Genomic DNA, 22,944 nt, shown 5'->3' with positions numbered 1-22,944 from the left:
CAAACAAAAAATATGATTTTAGCTGGAGCAAGAGAGCTTTTTGGAGGTCTTTATAAAGAAAGGCTAGCAAATATTTCTTTAAGTGGCAATGGGCAAACAAAAAATATTATTTTAGCTGGAGCAAGAGAGCTTTTTGTAGATCTTTATAAAGAAAGGATAGCAAATATTTCTTTAAGCGGCAATGGGCAAACAAAAAATATGATTTTAGCTGGAGCAAGAGAGCTTTTTGGAGGTCTTTATAAAGAAAGTTTAGTAAATATTTCTTTAAAGGGCAATGGACAAAGCAAGTTCAATTTTAGCTGAAACAGGGTAGATTTTGGAGATCGTTGTTAAGAAAAGCTAGTAAATATTTCTTTAAACGGCAATGGGCAAAAAAAAAATAATTTTAGCTGGAGCAAGAGAGCTTTTTGGAGATCTTTATAAAGAAAGGCTAGCAAATATTTCTGTAAGCGGCAATGGGCAAACAAAAAATATGATTTTAGCTGGAGCAAGAGAGCTTTTTGGAGGTCTTTATAAAGAAAGGTTAGCAAATATTTCTTTAAGTGGCAATGGGCAAACAAAAAATATGATTTTAGCTGGAGCAAGAGAGCTTTTTGGAGATCTTTATAAAGAAAGGCTAGCAAATATTTCTTTAAGCAGCAGTGGGCAAACAAAAAATATGATTTTAGCTGGAGCAAGAGAGCTTTTTGGAGGTCTTTATAAAGAAAGTTTAGTAAATATTTCTTTAAAGGGCAATGGACAAAGCAAGTTCAATTTTAGCTGAAACAGGGTAGATTTTGGAGATCGTTGTTAAGAAAAGCTAGTAAATATTTCTTTAAACGGCAATGGGCAAAAAAAAAATAATTTTAGCTGGAGCAAGAGAGCTTTTTGGAGATCTTTATAAAGAAAGGCTAGCAAATATTTTTGTAAGCGGCAATGGGCAAACAAAAAATATGATTTTAGCTGGAGCAAGAGAGCTTTTTGGAGGTCTTTATAAAGAAAGGCTAGCAAATATTTCTTTAAGTTGCAATGGGCAAACAAAAAATATGATTTTAGCTGGAGCAAGAGAGCTTTTTGGAGATCTTTATACAGAAAGGCTAGCAAATATTTCTTTAAGCGGCAGTGGGCAAACAAAAAATATGATTTTAGCTGGAGCAAGAGAGCTTTTTGGAGGTCTTTATAAAGAAAGTTTAGTAAATATTTCTTTAAAGGGCAATGGACAAAGCAAGTTCAATTTTAGCTGAAACAGGGTAGATTTTGGAGATCGTTGTTAAGAAAAGCTAGTAAATATTTCTTTAAACGGCAATGGGCAAAAAAAATAATATAATTTTAGCTGGAGCAAGAGAGCTTTTTGGAGATCTTTATAAAGAAAGGCTTGCAAATATTTCTTTAAGCAGCAGTGGGCAAACAAAAAATATGATTTTAGCTGGAGCAAGAGAGCTTTTTGGAGGTCTTTATAAAGAAAGTTTAGAAAATATTTCTTTAAAGGGCAATGGACAAAGCAAGTTCAATTTTAGCTGAAACAGGGTAGATTTTGGAGATCGTTGTTAAGAAAAGCTAGTAAATATTTCTTTAAACGGCAATGGGCAAAAAAAAATATAATTTTAGCTGGAGCAAGAGAGCTTTTTGGAGATCTTTATAAAGAAAGGCTTGCAAATATTTCTTTAAGCAGCAGTGGGCAAACAAAAAATATGATTTTAGCTGGAGCAAGAGAGCGTTTTGGAGGTCTTTATAAAGAAAGTTTAGTAAATATTTCTTTAAAGGGCAATGGACAAAGCAAGTTCAATTTTAGCTGAAACAGGGTAGATTTTGGAGATCGTTGTTAAGAAAAGCTAGTAAATATTTCTTTAAACGGCAATGGGCAAAAAAAATATAATTTTAGCTGGAGCAAGAGAGCTTTTTGGAGATCTTTATAAAGAAAGGCTAGCAAATATTTCTTTAAGCGGCAATGGGCAAACAAAAAATATGATTTTAGCTGGAGCAAGAGAGCTTTTTGGAGGTCTTTATAAAGAAAGTTTAGTAAATATTTCTTTAAAGGGCAATGGACAAAGCAAGTTCAATTTTAGCTGAAACAGGGTAGATTTTGGAGATCGTTGTTAAGAAAAGCTAGTAAATATTTCTTTAAACGGCAATGGGCAAAAAAAAAATATAATTTTAGCTGGAGCAAGAGAGCTTTTTGGAGATCTTTATAAAGAAAGGCTTGCAAATATTTCTTTAAGCAGAAGTGGGCAAACAAAAAATATGATTTTAGCTGGAGCAAGAGAGCTTTTTGGAGGTCTTTATAAAGAAAGTTTAGTAAATATTTCTTTAAAGGGCAATGGACAAAGCAAGTTCAATTTTAGCTGAAACAGGGTAGATTTTGGAGATCGTTTTTAAGAAAAGCTAGTAAATATTTCTTTAAACGGCAATGGGTAAAAAAAAAAATATAATTTTAGCTGGAGCAAGAGAGCTTTTTGGAGATCTTTATAAAGAAAGGCTAGCAAATATTTCTTTAAGCGGCAATGGGCAAACAAAAATATGATTTTAGCTGCAGCAAGAGAGCTTTTTGGAGGTCTTTATAAAGAAAGGTTTGTAAATATTTCTTTAAAGGGCAATGGACAAAGCAAGTTCAATTTTAGCTGAAACAGGATAGATTTTGGAGATCGTTGTTAAGAAAAGCTAGTAAATATTTCTTTAAACGGCAATGGGCAAAAAAAAAATATAATTTTAGCTGGAGCAAGAGAGCTTTTTGGAGATCTTTATAAAGAAAGGCTTGCAAATATTTCTTTAAGCAGCAGTGGGCAAACAAAAAATATGATTTTAGCTGGAGCAAGAGAGGTTTTTGGAGGTCTTTATAAAGAAAGTTTAGTAAATATTTCTTTAAAGGGCAATGGACAAAGCAAGTTCAATTTTAGCTGAAACAGGTTAGATTTTGGAGATCGTTGTTAAGAAAAGCTTGTAAATATTTCTTTAAACGGCAATGGGCAAAAAAAAATATAATTTTAGCTGGAGCAAGAGAGCTTTTTGGAGATCTTTATAAAGAAAGGCTAGAGAATATTTCTTTAAGCGGCAATGGGCAAACAAAAAATATGATTTTAGCTGGAGCAAGAGAGCTTTATGGAGGTCTTTATAAAGAAAGTTTAGTAAATATTTCTTTAAAGGGCAATGGACAAAGCAAGTTCAATTTTAGCTGAAACAGGGTAGATTTTGGAGATCGTTGTTAAGAAAAGCTAGTAAATATTTCTTTAAACGGCAATGGGCAAAAAAAATAATATAATTTTAGCTGGAGCAAGAGAGCTTTTTGGAGATCTTTAAAAAAAAAGGCTAATAAATATATCTTTAAAGGGCAAAACAAGTATAATTTTAGCTGCAGCGAGAGAGCTTTTTGGAAATCTTCATAAAGAAAGGCTAGCAAATATTTCTTTAAACGGCAATGGGCAAAAAAATTTAATTTTAGCTGAGCCAAGAGAGCTTTTTGAAGATCTTTATAAAGAAGGGCTAGTAAATGTTTCTTTAGAGGGGAATGGACAAAGTAAGTTTAATTTTAGCTCTGGCAAGAGAGCTTTTTGGAGATCTTTATAAATAAAGGTAACTAAATATGTCTTTAAAGGGCAATGGGCAAAGCAAGTTCAATTCTAGCTGAAGTAAGTTAAATTTCTGGAGATCTTTATAAAAAAAGGCAATTAAATATTTCTTTAAAGGGCAATGGACAAAACAAGTATAATTTTAGCTGCAGCAAGAGAACTTTTTTGAGATCTTTATAAAGAAAGGTTAGTAAATATTTCTTTAAAGGGCAATAGACAAAGCAAGTTCAATTTTAGCTGAAACAAGATAGCTTTATGGATGTCTTATATTTCTTTAAAGGGCAATGGACAAAGCAAGTTGAATTTTAGCTGAAACAAGACAGATTATGGAATATGAACTTATAGGGCCAGAGAGACCGAGTAGGTGTCACCTCCTCTTTGAAATCGTGTGAGGGACTCCTCAGGTCTTGTGGAAAATCAAGGGGAGGAGTAAGATCTAAACCTGAATTGTCTTGATTTGTTAAAAAGGGCTTCTTTTAAGGATTTTAAGATATTGCTTAAAAATTTATTGGAGAACCATGTCCATTGGTGTACACACAGCCAAGTAATAGAGGCTGAGGTGAAGGGTCGGAACGTTTTATTGGAGGGAGTTACAACGTTAGGAAATCATAGTCCTTATAATAATTTTCTTAGGGACTTCGTCTAGACTACTCTCTGTGGGATCTCTGATCTTTCTAATCCTTTCGCCTTAAGCTCCATCTCTGTATGTTTTGACTTTGCAATATAAACATTTCCATTATGCAACATCATCTTGCAAAAAGCAGGGTTTTTGCAATTGCTGTTAACCACACAAATGAAATGTGAAAACACCATTAAATTTTGAATTAAAGTAAATTGAAAAGGAGGTTGTGAAGGATTTCTCTGGCTTTTTCTATCAGTAGAGTCTGGCTGATATCAATGTTTATTTTACGGAAATCAAAACTATGAGACATACGAGATTTTTCTAAAATTTGGAAGGTTTTTCTGAGAACACCTTGGTGGTACAAGATTGCTGCATTCAGGTCTAACGTTTAGGAAAACGTTAGAAAAACTTAGGAAAACGTTAGAAAAATGTTTAGGAAAACACGAACTATGAACTTTCTTTCATAGTTCAGGAAAGAAACTATGTTTTTTGCAGCTTTTTTTTCCAGGAGGATGAGGAGGGTTCAATAAGTCTCCTGACTTACAGATAAATGTTTTGGTTCATATTATACTTACTTTTATAATGCCAGCTTTGGGATATAATATTATAATTCTTTAAAGGAAATCAAACGCCATGGCTATCACCATGGTGGCAGCATGATTTTCCTATTGGAGCATGGTGGGGCTTTCCCGTTTAAAATAATAATAGTATAAATAATGAAGTACTAAACCAAAAATAAAAACATAATAAATAAATAAAATTATTAATAAAAATAATAAAATATAAGAAATAATTCGGTTCAAGCAGACTTTCACTATAAAAGATCATGGTGGCAACATGGCTGTCAGTATGCTAACTTTCTGATAGCTTTAGCTTTGGTGACACCTGGGGCTAGTAAAGGCAGAGAGTGTAAGTCCTTATACCTTGGGACGGCATCAAGGACAGGTAGGGAATATAACGGACAGGCAGATGGAAGATCAAGGACTAATAGAAGCACAGGGATGGATGAGACAGATGTCTGTACAATTCAAGTGGTAAATTGAAAAATTATCACCTCTTTTTCACAAATTCAAGACAAATTTTGCTGTCCAAACTGGTATATAATTTTGACCTTGAATTGCTTTATCATTGTTTAGACTTATAATTAATTTTGTATATCATATATAAAATTGATTTTGTATATTAATTATTTAGTTTTATATATTTATTATTAGGTTTATGCATTTCAAATCATTTATCAAATGGTTTCATAGATTTAGGTTGAATTCCACTCAATTTATGTGCGTGAAAAATCACCAGAGTGGAAATCAGGCGCACAGTCTAGTTTTTTATTCTAAATTATATAATTTGAAATTTTTGTATTGTGCTCTTGAAGCTATATAAAGTATTAAAATGATATTATTTAATACTTATATATTAAAAATAGACCTTCTAGGCTCAGAACAGCTGATACGATTTTACATATTAATAATTATTAATAATTCAGTGAGTAATTATAATTATTTACCTAAGTTTTTGATTTGGTTCTTTTTTGGTCCCTAAATTTAGTTCCAAAAATTCCCTAATGGGTCCCATTTTTGGTTACAAAAGTCTCCACTTTTAATCCTTTCTTTCTGCACGAGCCTTGTGTTTGGATGAGGGTATGACATTAAACTAGTATCATGTAAACATGTTTGTAAACATATTTACAGTATAAGTAAATATGGGTTGATGAATTGGTGTTTGCTAATTTGTCTGCCTCAAGTGGCTTAATACTGATTTTGTAGTTGTGGTAGTTAGAAGTGGAAAGGAAAATGAGTAGCAAACCTGATACTAATATTTCATCTTTTTCATATAGAGTATTGGAGTTGAATGCATCCGACGAAAGAGGTATACAAGTAATCCGTGATAAAGTAAAAAAGTTTGCCCAGAGGACAGCCTCAGGAATTCGTCCAGAGTAAGCCCTCTCTCTCTCTCTCTCTCTCTCTCTCTCTCTCTCTCTCTCTCTCTCTCTCTCTCTCTCTCTCTCTCTCTCTCTCTCTCTCTCTCTCTCTCTTTTAATAAATGTATACTAACCCCCCTCTCACGCCCACCTTTTCCCCAAACACATCCAATCAAAATTTTTAGATAGCCATTTTATTAAACGTAGTTGAAAGTTTTGGAAATTAGGTCTTTAAGGATGATAAGGATGATCCGTGATAAAGTCGAAAGTTTGCCCAGAGGACAGCCTCAGGAATTCGTCCAGAGTAAGCTCTCTCTCTCTCTCTCTTTTATCTTTTTTTCTCTATTTGCCTTTCCTTCTCTCCAAATTTACGTCTCCACCTTCTCTTTCTTTTCCCAACCATCTCCATCCCCTTTCTCTTTTTCTGCTTTCCCTTGATGGGTAATAGGCAATTGAGTTTTTTATTTCAAACAAGTTAGCACGGAATCTGGAGAAAATTCTTTATTTTGAGCATCAGAAATTTTATATGATGTTCTAAAGCCTAAATCTTATTGGGAGAGGGGGAGGGCTTTGACTTATATTCTTTTTTGTTTTCATTTATTTTTGTTAATATAGGCTATTGAGAATAAAACAGATGTATGAAAATCATATTATTTAACAAATATGTTGTAAATTTGCTAATTTTGAGCTATCGATTTTTCAGAAAATAGCTATCCTTTCTTATCGTACTTTAAGCTACTTAGGAGCCCCTTTGGCGTGTTGGCTTCAGTACCCCTAATAGTTTCTATTTAGAGAAGCCATCCAAGGATCTTTCCAGTGTAAATTTCAGAAATCTTTCCCAAAAAGAAGAAGAAAAAACAAGTCAATGACAATAATTAGAATTTCTAATTCTTAAAACCTTAAGTCTTATTTAAGTCTTAAGTCGTGGGAAAATCCTCTCGGTCTTCCTTCTTATGAAAAAAAGTCACCCTTTCAAACATAAAAAAAAAAATCAATAAATAACTGATATGAAGGATCACATTACAAGATGAAAAAGAAGAAGGCGATCTTCCCTCCTAAATTTTTTACTATTCAAATTTTATTCTTAGATTTTTTGCTACTTAAGTTTCTAACTGCTCGAGCCTTCTTTTTAAGTTTTTGCTACTTATGAGTACAGTGGGGACAGTGTAGGAGCCGTGCGTATATAAATACTGTATAATAGTCATAAAAACAGTGCTCCTCATCTGTGAAATGGGTCCTCATCTGCTCCTCATCTGGGTGTATTTAGGCTTTTTTATATAAAAGATAGGGGTGTATTTCGTCACATCGCTGTGGTGCCTATCATTGAGATCAAACTTCCTTTACAAATGCTTGTCTTCAATCTTCATTGGGATTTGGAATCTGAACCATTTTGAGATGTCTTTCTTCGTCATCTTCATCATCACTTACAGTTGATGTTAGCGATGGTGTTTACAGATAAACAGCTGTTTACAGCTGTCAAACGAATGACAGCTATTTACAGCTGTTAAATGAATCAAACGAATGAAGCTACTTATAATTGTAGAAACTCAAAGAAAGCCGTGTAATTCTTTTTCTGGGTCCAATTCTTGGTGCAGTAGCGGTAGTGCTGCTACCTGGATAATGTTTTTAGACGGTAGCAGTATCTGTAGACAGCTGGTGTTGAGTTTTCTTTTTCAGTTTTTTCGTTTTCCTTTCAAAAAAATGTGCTTATATTCATTTTTGTTGCGTTTTTACGATTCGGACAAAATCTCGGGGATGGGTGGTGGTGTTTTTTTAAATTGAAAGATACGCTGTAATTCAACTAAAAAACGCTCAAAAAAGAAAAAAAAATCATTTTTTAAGAAAGTCTAGATAATTCTCTAAGAAAACGTCCTAAGTTAAATTTTTGTTCTGGTTTGGCGAACCGGTCCGAAACAAATGAATCCATTCACATTAGTATCTTTTTCATGCAAGTTCCAGCTGTAGACTTATTGCAAAATAGTATGTTTCAAAAGGAATATAAAGCTCAAGATTTTGAAACTAATTAAGATCAAATTTAAATGCTATATTGCTTCCTCGTTATAATTTTTATTTTAATAGTGGAAAACCATGCCCTGCATTCAAGATCATAATTTTGGATGAAGCAGACTCAATGACTGGAGCCGCTCAAGCAGCTCTTAGACGAACGATGGAAAAGGAAACTAAATCCACTCGGTTCTGCCTGATTTGTAATTATGTTAGCCGAATTATAGACCCGTTAACCTCTAGATGCTCGAAGTTCAGATTTAAGCCCTTAGGTAAGAGTTTTTTGGGGTAAAATTCAAGACTGGGGGCTTTTATTGATCTTGAAAATTAGTTGAGTTAGGTTAATGAAACTCCCAGGAATGGATCCTGAGGCTCAATGATTCCCTGGGAAGGTGTTTTTAAGTACCTATCTGAATTCCTTCCCCCTCCAAAGGGTGCTGATTTTTGATAAAGGCGAGACATTGAAAAATTGAACTAATGCTCAAATGAGGCACAAGAAAAGTCTTTAGAGCCTCTTACCTTTTGCTCAATCCTGATTTATAAGACCTTAAAGGTTTGCACATCAATATCTTAAATTTGTTATTTTTTTTTTAAATGGCTTAAAAATCAACTGAAATAATAAGAATTGCACTTTAAAAAACTTGAGCCAATGACAAAGAGATTGAAAGCCCAAATTTAAGGTAAAATATCTTTTGTCAAAATTTAGAGAGGTCATGTATGTAATGTTTCAAGCCCCACAAATACAAAATGGGTAGAGATAGTAGCTTGATAAAAGCTTCCCAGGGTATATTTTGTGACCTGGATTCATTCCTGAAAGCTTCATTCATCCGACTCTCTACTTTCCAAGATAAGAAGAAGCCCCTAAACTAGAACTTTTATTGTGTTTTATTTCATTAGAAAAAAAGTAGTCTGACTATAAGCCTATATATAATGATAGGTTTATGAGTCTGACCTTACCTTATTTAGCTACTGTAATTGTCACTTTTTGATTCGAATCATTGAACTAGCCAAAATCTGTTTTCACTTCCTCTTTACTAATCAAAGGGTCACGAAGAGGCTATGAGTGTGTCTCAGCGTGAATAATGAATCTGAGTTTCAAAATTGGCTGCTCCGTTGCAGCAACAAAGAGTGGCAATCATAGTGGCATAGTGGCAGCAAGAGTGGCATCATAAAAATAGTAAGTATCAATTGCAAGTACCAAATTGTTTTCTAAACTAATTAATTTGTATCCAATGGCACAGTTTTTTTTTCATTTTTTTATATTCATTTCGGTCCACAAGGGGGGGGGGGGGGTGAAAATACTATTATATATTAACACAAACTTATTGTCGGCAAAATTTTTCCTTGGAAAATTGCACCCCCCCCCCCCAAAAAAAGAAGTTACGCCTATTGACAAGACCTCCCGGTGGCGTTCTCGAAATTGCTATCAAACAGTTCATGGTAACGAATTGTAAGTAAGGAGGGACCTGGCTCAATAGTAACCGAAACTAAAAAACGGAATTTCGATACCCATATATACATAAAAAAAATCGGATTATTATGCTAATTTCCAATGTATAAATTCATTAAGTTTAATTTTACCCATCAAAGGCTACCAGTCTGAGAAAATTTGCCTGATTTTCGAAAAAAGGAGAGAAACACCCCCTAAAAGTCATAGAATATATGATAAAAGATAAAAATCACACCATCAGATTCAGCATATCAGAGAACCCTTCTTCAGAGTTTTCAAGCTCGTATCTGCAAAAATGCGAAATTTTGTATTTTTTTTTACTAGAAGAAAGATCACGGATGCGTGTTTATTTTTATTTTATTTTATTATTATTTTTTCCAGTGGTGATCGTATCGACCCATTGTTTCTAGAACATCATGAGAGGACTCATTCGAACGGAAATCAAAAGTTCTAGCACCCTTTTCCAGAGACCAAAAAGATTGGAGGGCAACTAGGCCCCCTCCCCCGCCCTTTTTTCCTAAAATCGTCCGATCAAAATTTTGTCTTAGCTGTTTTGTTTATCATAGTTGAAAGGCCCAATAACTATGCCTTTGGATATAACATGACCCCCACCCCCCACAGCCCCAGGGGCAAGGTCCTTAAGTTATAAAATTTGCCCATTATTAACACATAGCATTTGTTATGGGGAAGTGTGCATACATTTTCGGGTGGGGGTGTGGACGAATTTTCTACTAGGGGTATCCCCACGGAGTATTTTCCATGGAGAGGGAAGTTTACAGGGGGTGAACTTATCAGGGGAAATTATATACTGGGGGAATGTGTCAGAATTCCTAATCAAAATTGCTTTTTATATGTCTTGCTTTCTCTTTTCCGTCTCAATTTTAGGCGTGGAGATATTCAGGATCATGATCCGGTGCAAATTTTTCACCAAGATTAAATTGTCTAGAGGCTATCGCCGTGAGAAGTGGGGATTTCTCCGTGGAGGTTGGGCCAGATTTCCTGGTATTATTTAAAAAATGATAAGAAATTAAATAAAAAGAAATTAAAGTTTTTTCAACTAAAAGCGAGGAACAACATTAAAACTTAAGACGAACATAAATTTTTACGTATATGAATGCGGCTGCCCCCTCCTCAACACCTCGCTCTTTACGCTAAAGCTCAAATTTTGTCCTAATTCTTTGGGACTCCTGAAACACAGCGGTCGTTTCACTAGAACAACAAGCTTTCTTAAAAGTACTAAATAACTTTAGCGTAAAGAGCGAGGTGTTAAGGAAGGGGCAGCCCCTTCATATACGTAATATTTTTGTTCATTTTAAGTTTTATTGTTGCTCCTTACTTTCAGTTGAAATAAATTTTTTATTTATTTAATAACTGCATAAAGTTGATAGCCAATCAAATAATTTGATTGGCTAAAAAAATGAAAGCCTAAAAAAATGGACTTCGTCATCTGGCATGTTAAAGGCTCAAATTAATGCTTGCCTGCTGGAACACCCTAAATGTCGAACGAGAAGTAAAATTTACGATAGAATAAAATTAAGTCTTCTGTTATATAAATTGCGCATCGTGGTCCAATGTGTTCTTTTCACATTATAACTTACTTTTTTAGTACACTTTGTGGCACTGAGTAATAGGCGTTGACAACTCTGTCCCACACCCTTGTGTGGTAGGTGCTGCAAGGTACAGCCTCGAGACCTTTTTGAGGTGCCGCCGCCTTTAGTGGAAATAAATATTAGGTCACTGGCTTCATAGTGTTAAGTCATTCATGGCGCAACATTCAATATTCAAGACTACTTAAGGCTACAATCCATCTTGAAAGAGGACTTTTTTTTTAATCTAAAAAAAGCACAAAACCCCCCTCCCCCCTCCCAAAAAAAAGAAAAAGAACCCAAGCACAAAAAAATAAGAAAATAAGTTTAAAACTGTCTTTTTATGGTGTATATGTATATCGTATTTCTTAGAGAAAATTTGCCGTGGAAACGATGTTGGGTCACGCAAACAGCCAGTACCAACAGTCATTCAGTTCCGATTTTTTAGTCTTTGTAAAACACAAACATTTCCAGAATATTCAGTAATCGCAATATGGTCTAGAATAACCTCTAGTTACAATATTTTCTAGAATATTTTCTAATACAATTCCAGGATATACCAAACATGATTCTAGAAAATTTTCAATAATTGTGCTTTAGAATGTTCTCTTGAATATTGTCTAAAATATTTTAGAATAAAACTCTAGAATGTTCTAGAGTTTTATTTTATTGCGATGGCATAGTTATGCCATTGCAATAAAGTCTTTACTAGCACTTTTTTCTTCTTTTCGTAAAGGTATAAAGCTATTCGGCAACATTAGATAGAATGCGCTTAAAATACACCCACTTTAATTAACTTAGAGACTCAAATATATTTAGGAGTAGTTGCAACCTCTTTAGGATATAAACAGCCCCTCTCCCCCAAAAGCGTATCTTATGTATCACCAAAAAAACCACAATCAAAGCTTCAAATATAAGAATTTGGAGATTGTGTCTTTCAAATTAAACCTGAACTTTAGAATTGATTAAATAAAGTTAAAGAGAGAACATAGAAATTTTTGCAACGATTTGTAATGGCAAAATTTCGGGTTTAATTCCCTTATTTAATTAAATAATGTTTTAATTAATGCTTTTAAATAATGTTTTAATTAAATAAAGTTTTTTATTTAATTACAATTTATCTTTATAGAACATGGAATTTTGTTGGAACGGCTTAAGTGTGTTTGTCATTTTGATATCGTTATTGTAGATAAGCCTGATACAGAATCCCTTGTCGACAGTTAACTAGATAAAATGGCATTTGGCACCTATGCGAAAATTCAGGACCCCGGCGTTAGAGGGGTCTAGAGCAAGATTTCGTTTATGTAGAAATTTAAGTCATAAGTTCACTTTTTTCAAATTACTTATAATTGAAAATAAGCATTTTTGGGGTCGAGTTAAGAAGAAGGTGGATTTTTAGCCGATATTTTAATGTTTTAATTATTTTGCCATTTGTAAGGCTTTTGTCTGTTTTTTTTTTATTTTCATTTGTTTTCTATGATCAGTTTTTTTCAGTTAGGATGTCAACATCAATTTTTGCTAAGTATTTTAGCTGGAAAATACGATTGGGGGGGGGATTAGGGTCTTTAGTAAAGACAAAAAGTGACTAAGTTTAGGCCATATTAATGACTATATTTTTCAAAAATATTTAATTTTTATGACTATGATGACTATGTTAAAATGACTATATTAATGACTATATTTTTCTAAATATTGCAGTTTTTTCAATGGTTTTCTAATGCCAGTTTATTCAGTTACAATTTTTCTTTACAGAACGTGGAATTGTGTTGGAACGGCTTAAGTCTATTTGCCATTCGGAAAATGTTTCGGTAGATGAGCCCGCTTTGGAATCACTTGTAGACATCGCAGAAGGTGATATGAGACGAACAATTACTTTTCTTCAATCTGTCTCTACATTGAAGACAGGTGATAAAGTCTCGGTTGAAGACATTGATGAAATTACAGGAGTAAGTCTGTTTTTGGTTTACTTGTCTCTCGTTTGCGTCAATTCACGAAAATCAGGGGGGGGGGAGTGAAAATGTATTATTCCGAGTTTATGGGGGGGGGGGCAAATTTATCGTTTTTTCAATGTTTTCAATGAAAATATCCAAAAGGGACATTCTTCAATGAAAATACCCCCCAAAAAGATACTTTTCAAAATCTAACCCCAATCGATGTTACTGGTCTCTCCTATAGTAAGTAAGTAAGCAAGTAAGTTTATTTGTGACCCGCAATATATAAAATAAATGCGGAGAAAAAAAAAGAAAAAACAAACTAATATTATTCATAAGGAAATAATAAGGAAAACACAACATAAATAACTTAGAAATATCCATAGAAACACTAATCTGGAAAAAAATCAGTGAGGGGGTTACTGGCGCACATCTTTCTTACAGTACTGGTTCTCAGATCCTTAGCGATGTTGTCAAGAGGTACAAGAGGGTCAATTATCCCAAAGTGCGACATATCCTTATGATATCTGTCCCACGTCGACAAATATAGTAGGAAATTACAATATTTAAAATAGCCCCTCCTTTGCTGAAGACGGTCCTTTTAGCGCATGAGAGGCTGCACACCGGAAAGAAAAAGAATTGCAGGAGAAAAAAACTATGGTAAAGTTTACATAAGCCTCGGCGGCTGTACCTCCCTCTATTAGGTGAGATTTTACCATATGGGAATCGAATGCACTGCAGAGCACTAGCAACCAGAGACGAGCATGTAGTCGAAAGTGTATCAGAAATAGTAATTCCAAGCCGTTTCAACTTTGAGATACACTTGAGTAGCATTGTACCCGCATGTAAAGGAGGAGCAAGGTTAGAACTATTAAAACACAGAAACTCGCATTTTGAAGCAATTACAGAAAGCCCAACCATACTCAAAGCATTTATCAGAACATTTAGATTCTTTTTGAGGCCTGGCCTAGTATGACTAACTAGCAGAACATCATCAGCATCGGCAATGTGACTAATAGCAGTATTTTCTAAAAACTCAGTAGGAGAAAGCATTCGCAAACAGTCCGCAAGCACAGTTTTAAAAATATATGGAGACAGCACACCACCTTGCCTGACTCCCCTCTTTACTGAGATAGGCTAGGATATATCAGACATCCATTTTAACCAAACCAACGAATTGGAATACCAATATTGAAGAGCTTTTGCTACGGAATAATAAACTCCTGCTTTAAGTAAATAGTGGAGCGCTTGCAATTGTACAACGTTGTAGAACGTACCCGAGATATCAACCTAGAAATAACAAAGTGGCTTTTTTTACTTTTTTGCCGAGATTAGTAACTGACAAATTATATGATGGGCTTGAAAATAACCAAACCCGCCTCTGAACCCAACTTGATAGTCAGAAAAATCACATTCACTCAAAACATCAGGCAATACGACATACTCGAACAGCTTGCCCATGAAACAGGACACTGTAATTGGTCGATAACTGGAACACTGATCTGCGTCCTTTCCCTTCTTCAAAACTGATGTTACGATTCCCAAGAGAAAACTATCTTGAACTAAGGACTGGGCTAAACCCATCTGGAATAGGAGCTGAATGTGTGTTAACAATGGTGGACACTTGATGGTGAAATGATTATAGCACAGACCATCCATATCAGTAGCACTTGATTTCTTAACACTCTTAAAAGCACGATAGATATCGCCACTAGATATTAAAAATATATGAACTTGCCGAAGAACACTAGGAACAGAATTATGCAATAGAGAAGAAAACATGGACTGGATAGAATGATTAAATGTAGAAAAAACAAGAGTAAAATGAGCAACAAAATCACTGATTTTGATAATCGAAACGGTAGCAGGCACACACTTGCTGCTATTAATTACATTGGACCAACACTTCTGATCCGAGGGGCCATCCAAACCATTCAGGCGGGCATGACGCAAAGAAGATCTAAACTGACGTTTTGAATTTCGCTTAATTCTAAAGACTTCACCAGACTTGGGTCGATAACAAGCAATCCAAAGACGAAGCCAAAACTTCGCGCATTGTTTAGCTTTTTTTCACTTCTGGGCACACATTCCATAACGGTTTTCTGGTGCCAAATCAAACACGTTCAACAGGAACTGAAACTGAAGCAGCTGCCTTCAAACAATGCATGATCTGGTAATAGTAACAATTTAAATCAATCTTAGCTGTCGGTGACCTTACAGAGATTTGTAAAAGGTAAAAAGGCACTTTCAGGCTTGATAATAACGAGCAAAGAACATGCAAATAAACTTCAGAATTTACTGGTTTCCAATTTGGCTTATCGAACCATTATATGGTAAGAAAACGGTTATAAGCCAGTAGAGCAGGTGACTCAATTTCACGAGTTAAAGACAAGTGATCATCCTCAATTTTATCATCAAAACAATGACAGGAGGAATCACGAGCGATCCCCTTGAAACTATAACATGATCAAGTTTTGATCTAGAACCATAACGGTTATGACTGCTGGTAAACTGTTTATCTTTATTGACTAACTGATAGCCACTAGACAGTGCATCGAGAAACAGATCATTTTTTTCATACTAGGACAGACGATTAGTATTAACATCACCAGCTACAATCCAATTTAATCCCTGATTAGCCACTTTAATCATAAATGTCTTGAATCGCCTACAAGAACCTGTGAAGACAGATAGAGAAGAAATGTTCTTGTGATTACGTGGCATATAGACATTGATGAGGACCATATTACCACATTTTATTGCCAGTAAATTATGGTGAGAATAAATAAGCTCAGGTTTCTTAGCGAGGCGAACTAGAGTTGCATGGTCCCCAGAGGGTCGACCGTGCCTTTTTTTAGTTTCTCGTACAAACGTGTGGTGCGTGGGTGACCGTTTAAGAGTATCTGTACTGGTTTTAGTTAGAAAATGTTCCTCTTGGAAAACTACATCATAATCAAGAAGCTCATCAATAAGAAGATCTTTGTCTTTGGTTCCGTTAATATTAAGTGAAACAAAGCGAAATCTATTGTCACTAGCAATCATTTTTTATCCTTATTCAGAGTTTTTTTAACATTGGACATCTCAGAATATAGGAAAGATGATTTCCCCCGCAGTTGGCGCAATTCGGACTTTCAGTGCAAGAATTATCACGTGTCTTACAATGTCCAGCAGCGCACCGTGAACACTTTTGATTAGTCGATGGGAGTGGGCAATTTCCGACAATGTGGTTCGGCGATTGACAGCGGTAACATATAGGAGGTAACCTCTAAAAACGTCTAATTTTAAAAAGTTCGTATCCCAAACACAAAACCTCGTTTATAGCTTTATTTAAGGCAGCATCGTCTAGAAATTCAAGGCGTAAGGATCCAGAACTTACAATTTTATTTGCATCAACGAGACCAGGAATCATACTAATGAGTTCTGATTTTTGCACAACAGCAGGGATGTTACTCACAATACCAAGCACTTTTTGATTAAGGACATGAGTGGTTACATTTAGCTGACTAGTTGCAGCGACGGCGAGAGAGACGGCTGAAGCTTTATCTCAGGTATGGACTGACTACCCGCCTTTTCTTGGCAGGATCAGATATCACACTTACGATACCATCATGACCGTCCAGGGTATCAAGGGTCTCTTTGTGGTCAACAGGATATTTGAGGTCAGTAGGTGGTTTTTTTAGAATAACTGCATAGGACGGTTTTGAAGAGACAGAACAATCTTGAACTAACGACGGAAGGCGTCCAATTGTTCCAGGCAGGAGAGTTCTCACAGACACGGATAAAGAGCATAACTCGGCAAACAGGAGTTTAAACAGTAACTCAACGCGTAATAAGCATCAGCGGGACCAAGGGGTACTTCACTAGGGTGACAGATGACAAAGTCTTGCAGAAAAACATCACCAGCATTATATTTTGTGATAGCGCTAACAATTTCGGATACGTTATTAGTAATTACATTTGTACCCACTCTCTTAGGCTTAGCTTTTCAAGGATGGCAAAAGTGGGAGATTTAACTCCTCACTTTAGAATCCTGTCTAAGTGTGAAAAATTTAGACGTATGTTTCTTAAAATATCTGGAGAAAACCCTTTTTCGATACTATTTTGGACAAAATTCAGAACAGGACAATAAACGAGCATTCCAGCGGTCCACGCCATCAGCACTGAACGCTGAATACTTACAGAATGAAGGAACCTAGGAACAAGGGAAGTGTAAGGACCCCCTCAACTGTCCCCCGCATTATACGGGTAACTTAATACCGGCGGGTACAATACGTCGCTTGCGGGAGGTTCCTTCCCCTCTTCTGTTAGTTCCCATTACGCTTCTTAACGATAAGAAATCAAAAATGGCGCTATAGGTAATTGATACTATAGATGGCGTGCCAATCTATCCGAGAATAAAGATTGTGCTGGTGAAAATACCCAGGGAAACTTACAGGAAGGGCAGCATACTGTATAAGAAAAATTAAAAATTAATTAATTTATTGTTAAGTAAAGTTTACAAATTATAAATACACTTAAGGAAGGTTTTATTCCTGTCTTGAAATAGTCCTTCTGTCCAAATATTCTGCGAAATACAATATAAAACAAATAAAAAGAAAACAAACTTACTCAAAAAATCACATCGATAAAACAAGTTTTTGAACTAAACAATAATTTTTTTTTTAAAGATTGTCTTGGCCGTCAATGTCAAACTTCATAAACAGTGCCACCTGGAGAAACTTGATTGTGTTTTTGAACATATATTGAACTTGTTATTTTTTCTCACTCTTCTTCTCCCTCGCTCTCTTTTTTTCTCTGCCCCTCATATTTTTTTGTGTTTTTGCATTGCTATTAGCTGTAACAAAGTTGGAAAAGTTGGTATTAGCTAATTGCTATTAGCTGTAACTGAGTAATATGATTATAACTTGAGTATAGAAAATACATACTATTATCTATTTTCCAACTAACCTAGATAGCACTCACGCTAGATCGTCGGTTTTTTTTTTTTTTTTTTTTTTTTTTTTTTTTTTTTTTGCTGTAAAAAAATTTGTAGTTTTTTTTTTGTGAAATTCGTAATTTTAGCATGAGAGGAAAACAACCGTTTTATTTTTAAACTAGCTATCTGATATAGTCGTGTCTCCTAATTAGGGACGTCCGTGGGAGGGGAGAGGGGGGCTCATGGTATGACCCGCTCCCGAATTTTTTTTCCAAATTTCCGGGCACTTTCCATTCGAAATTATCATTTTTTTTGTATTGATTCCCCCTCCCCCTAAACCAGTTCATGCTTATGTGCCTGCTTCCAGCTAGTACTTCGACAGGCCAGTGGATAAAGTTGTGCATGAAAACTCTTGGGACTGCGGTTCAAATTTGCTTGTTTCACGGTATTGTCTCTTGAGAAGTAAATACAAAATGCTAAATAAGAAACATTTTTAGCTGGTTAGTTGAATTTAAAATTTTAGTAAGGTTTAGGTTACTTAAACAATAAAGTTTAGTCAAATGTAGCTCGAGCTGAATAAAAGATGTTTTAAAAAAATTTCAACGAATCTAACGATTGACATTAAAATATAAAACGGGCTGAAACAAAGTCATATTGTAACTCAATCTGAACAAACAGAAAGTATTATAAATAAAAGGGCGACTACCACCCCCTTGAGTCCTCTAAGTCGAGAATATAATTTGTGCTCAACCGAAAATGATTTTATTTTCAAACAGTGTGAATTTTTTTATCATTACATCAACAACAACACCAAAGATTAATGTCCCTTAAATCCTCTAAAAGGCCAAAGTCATTTGTGCTTTACTGAAAATAAATATAATTCAAAGATACTTGTATGATTTACCCCCTACCTCATATTCTTCTAATATGTTTCTTTGACACTCAATCCTAATGAAATATACCAAATCAAGATGAAAACATAATACTTTAGAAACAAATTTGGACTATATACTTGCAAGGTAATGGGTCGGGGGTGGGGGTAAATTGCAGCGGGTCTGCATGCCTAATGTGTTAGGTACAATTATTCTGCATATTATATAGTAAGAATTGTTTTCTAACTTCACACTGCCCAAATACTTTACCCCCGCCCCTAATGTGCAAATGTATAGCCCAAATTATATATTTTCCATCTATTTTCTCACTTTTCTTTGTCTTGTCTCACGCTAAGCTAAAAGAAACTAACGAAAAAAAAATAGTTCTATAATACGTCAATGAATGAACAACTTTAGCGGTAGAGGGTTTATCATACAAGTACCATTTAAAGTAGTTTTTGTTTTATCATTTCAGCATTGGCAAACCAAAATATTGCTCTAATTTCAAGGAATTCTTCCTTTTATATATCATTATATTTAATCAATCAATCTAGTTATTTTCCCAGGAAGCTTTTCCGAAAATTCATGAATGATTTTTTCTTAGAGAATCCCCGAACGTCACATAAATCGCTTGTTTGAAGTTAGTGCGACAGCCTCTTTTGAAAAGTTGCAACGATTTATTGAGGATTTCACCTGTGAAGGATATTCTGTATCACAGGTTAGTTTCTTCTCTATTAATCTCTTTCATATCTTAGTATGTACGGTGTATGCTACACGTATGTACGGTGTAGCTTAGTATGCTTTGTACGGTGCAAGGATTTATTTTTATAATGATAAGAATGGTTATCAAATTTAACTAATTAGTTTTGCTTATTTATCCTCACGATTCAACATGGCAACACAGACGAAAATTTGATACTACCGTAAAAACTTAACAATGCTTAAATAATAAAAACAAAGATGTTGTAAATTTCTGTTTTCAAGGATGAATATGCCTATCATCAAGGCAGTATCCAGGGGGAGCGGTTTGTCCCCCCCCCCCTGAAATGTTTGTCCGACTCGTAAAAAACGTAACAAAAATAAACAACCAACGCCGAATTCTCCTACCGCCGAATAAACGCCGAAACGCCGAATTCTCCACGCCAAACTATAGTTCCTCCCTTCAAAGACTTACGACGCCAATCACCAATCCATGTTTCATCCCTCGCAAAGAATGTCTACTCTTTACACCGAACCTCCTCCCATATACAGCCTATGTCTACAAATCAACCCACCCTTTCAAAAAGATCCCTTCCCTCTCGATGTAAAAAAAAAAAGGTAAAGGATGCGGCACTAGACCCTTAAGGTCCAAACCGGCGGTGCTGATCTCCGTTTCGTGGCCCTTCAGCCAGGAAGTGCAATGGGGGGCTGGGGGCCAGCCAACCTATGCTTTCGCAAACCCTTTCTGTTTTACCTTCCCCAGATTTCTCCAGGTACCCATTTAGAGCTGGGTTGACTCTGGCTAAGCTTACAGGGTCACACCACTGACCCGCGTCCCAAACTAAGAAACTGACCACACCAGGGATCGAACCCGAATTCTCGGATTCTCAGCCCAGCGCGCGTCCACTTAGCCAGAACGGCTCCCTCTCGATGTCCCCCCTAGTCACCCCCCACTTTATCCCCAGGAACATACCACTCCCCTATATACCTCCCAACCCTCATCACACAAGAATTACTCAGGTGTGAATTATTTGGAAGCAAATACAAATTGTCTTACTGTACCACTTTTCCCACCCCACAACTGTCCCACCCTTACAGAACATAACAATCCAGACTCAACTACCCACAATAACCCACCTTCAAAATAATAAATCTAAGTCATATGAAAAATATTGTGACGCTTCACGATACAATTTCCCAAAAATAAGCAAATTTTTGATGCGTTTTATAAAGTTTTTTGTATCCCCCCCCCCCCAAAAAAATACCGTATACGGCCCTGTCTATTATATTATCATAACGAATAAATTTTCAATTTTAGTGTTTCATTGTATTTTTTTCGCTTCTTATTTTATTGCTTTATTATTTATTATTTTATTATATAATAATTAAATTATTACATTTATTAATATTTAATAATAAATATTTAATTAATAATATTTAATAATAAACTATTAAGTTACTATAATTTTAATTATCATAATTATTATATAATTATTTATTGGACCCTAACTTTTCAAAAAAACTGCTTTAAAATACTTCACTACTGCACTACTTCACGAAACAGTCTTTTACTTTTGACGGTAATGAGGTATGTGAGGAATGGCTGTGAGGTATGACCATGGATTATTTTTTATATGATTATCAGATTTGACTACAGGAAAGAATATTTAGGAAAAAACAGAAAGGAAGAGATAAAAATTAACAAATAACAAAGAAAAAGCTCTGTATTACAGATTAGTTTCTTCTCTCTTACTCACTTTCATATTTTAGTGTGTCCTTTGTGAGGCGCGTAGTGTTCATATTTTCAACACTCTTCAATAGTAACACAATTCAATAATTTTTTGAAATAGGGATGCGAGATTCAATCAATTTTTTTTGCCAATTTTCAGTTAATAAATTTACTTGATTTAGAACTTTATTCTAAATTCAATTTAATTTCAACTTTGATTAGAACTTTAATTTTAGTCAATAGTTTTATTGACTATTTTTAGGTGATCAAATGGTACTTCTTACTGAAGAATATATACTATATACTAGTACTAGTAGTATAGTACTATATACTATACTATACTAGTAGTATAGTACTACTTCTTTACGCGATGGCCAAAAACCATCAAAGAGCAAAATTACTTTTTTTTTTCTAAGCTTCAACATGTTATTTATGTATATAATTAATTTGATTGGTTTTTATATTTAACTACCTAGAAGTTGGAATGATAATGAATAGAATTAAAGATTAAAGGATTTGTAATTTTAGCTTTTTTTAAACTCAAACGTCGCTGACCGTACAAAGCTGTTGACTTTTGACTATAAATAACAGATTAACCTTGGAAACAATAGTCGTCACAAGGAGAACCCCCAAAAGTCGTGTCTGATTTCCACAAAACATTGGGCTTAGATACTGCATTGTACTCAACTTAACGCATTTTTTATTAAATTAGTATCTTTCGAATGTAGCAATTCGTGTGCGTTATGAGTAAAAAAGTGCGTTATGAGTTCCTCAAATTACGTTGAGTTCCTCAAAATTACTAGACCCATACTTATTGTCAGATATCTGCTCGTGCAATAAACGTCATTTGAGCTACTGCGTCAGAGTTGGATAGAATGCATGAACTATGGCAGGAGTGCAGTCGGTGCGTATTCTTCTATGAGTGTCTGCCTAGCTTTATGTTATTCACTGGTTTAGCTCCCTTAATTCAATAGATGCTATTTAACATTTTGTGAAACACTTTTGACTTATAGTTCATCTCCTCAAACTAAGCCAGTTCCATAGTCCAACTAAGTCAGTTTTCAATATGTGTTTTTCTTTTTTATTAGGTTCTCATTAATTTAGAACTTTAATCTTTTTTTTTAAATCTGTTTCGTTCTTTTTCCTCACTCAGAAGTAGTTAGTTTTAATATAAAAATAATTTTTTCATGTCGTAGATGCCTAAGGAAAAACTTCAAAGAATGGCCATGATTTCTTCTCCTCTCAGTAAAGCTAATATTTTCTTAGTCTCTCAATTCAACGTCCCTTTTAAGTTCTTTATTTTGAACCTACCAACATCAATAAAGTATCTAAAAAAACAGCAACAAAAAAACAGGTAGTCATCTTATAATATATAATTAAACCGACACCGTTGTCGCCTTATACGCCAGATGGCGTGGCAGGAACTAAGTCTAAGCAAGTTGACTAAAATAGCGACGAAGACCACACTGCCTTTCCATAACAAACAACAAAAGCACGAAGAGCAATATGGAGATCTTTTTGTAAGAAAGTGGAGATAATTTATCAGACAAAAGAGTCCTGGTTGAACTTGGCTGAAGTAAGGATGCTAGGACTGGTTTGAAAAAATTTTAATTTTGGGTTTTATTGGTCGCATGTTGTTGTGAGTCTTTTTTTTAATATATTTTTGTCTTGCT

The 22,944-nt window shown here is 34.8% G+C and overlaps 1 protein-coding gene across 1 annotated transcript in view; it reads left to right on the top strand.

The window, feature by feature from the left end:
* Nucleotides 1–22,944, top strand: part of LOC148941235 (replication factor C subunit 4) — a 59,131-nt gene that overhangs the window by 21,352 nt on the left and 14,835 nt on the right. Inside the window, exons 3-6 of the mRNA XM_089104687.1 lie at nucleotides 6,002–6,100; nucleotides 8,165–8,361; nucleotides 12,878–13,071; nucleotides 19,448–19,561. Coding sequence (XP_088960813.1) covers nucleotides 6,002–6,100; nucleotides 8,165–8,361; nucleotides 12,878–13,071; nucleotides 19,448–19,561 — 604 coding nt within the window. The remainder of the gene's footprint in view (nucleotides 1–6,001; nucleotides 6,101–8,164; nucleotides 8,362–12,877; nucleotides 13,072–19,447; nucleotides 19,562–22,944) is intronic.

This window comes from Artemia sp. Qi Xiang Cuo, chromosome 18 (genome assembly GCF_049724085.1).
Source record: "Artemia sp. Qi Xiang Cuo chromosome 18, ASM4972408v1, whole genome shotgun sequence".
Taxonomy (NCBI): Eukaryota; Metazoa; Arthropoda; class Branchiopoda; order Anostraca; family Artemiidae; genus Artemia; species Artemia sp. Qi Xiang Cuo.
The sequence above is the reverse complement of the archived record's forward strand: the minus strand, read 5'-3'. Positions and strand labels throughout refer to the sequence as shown.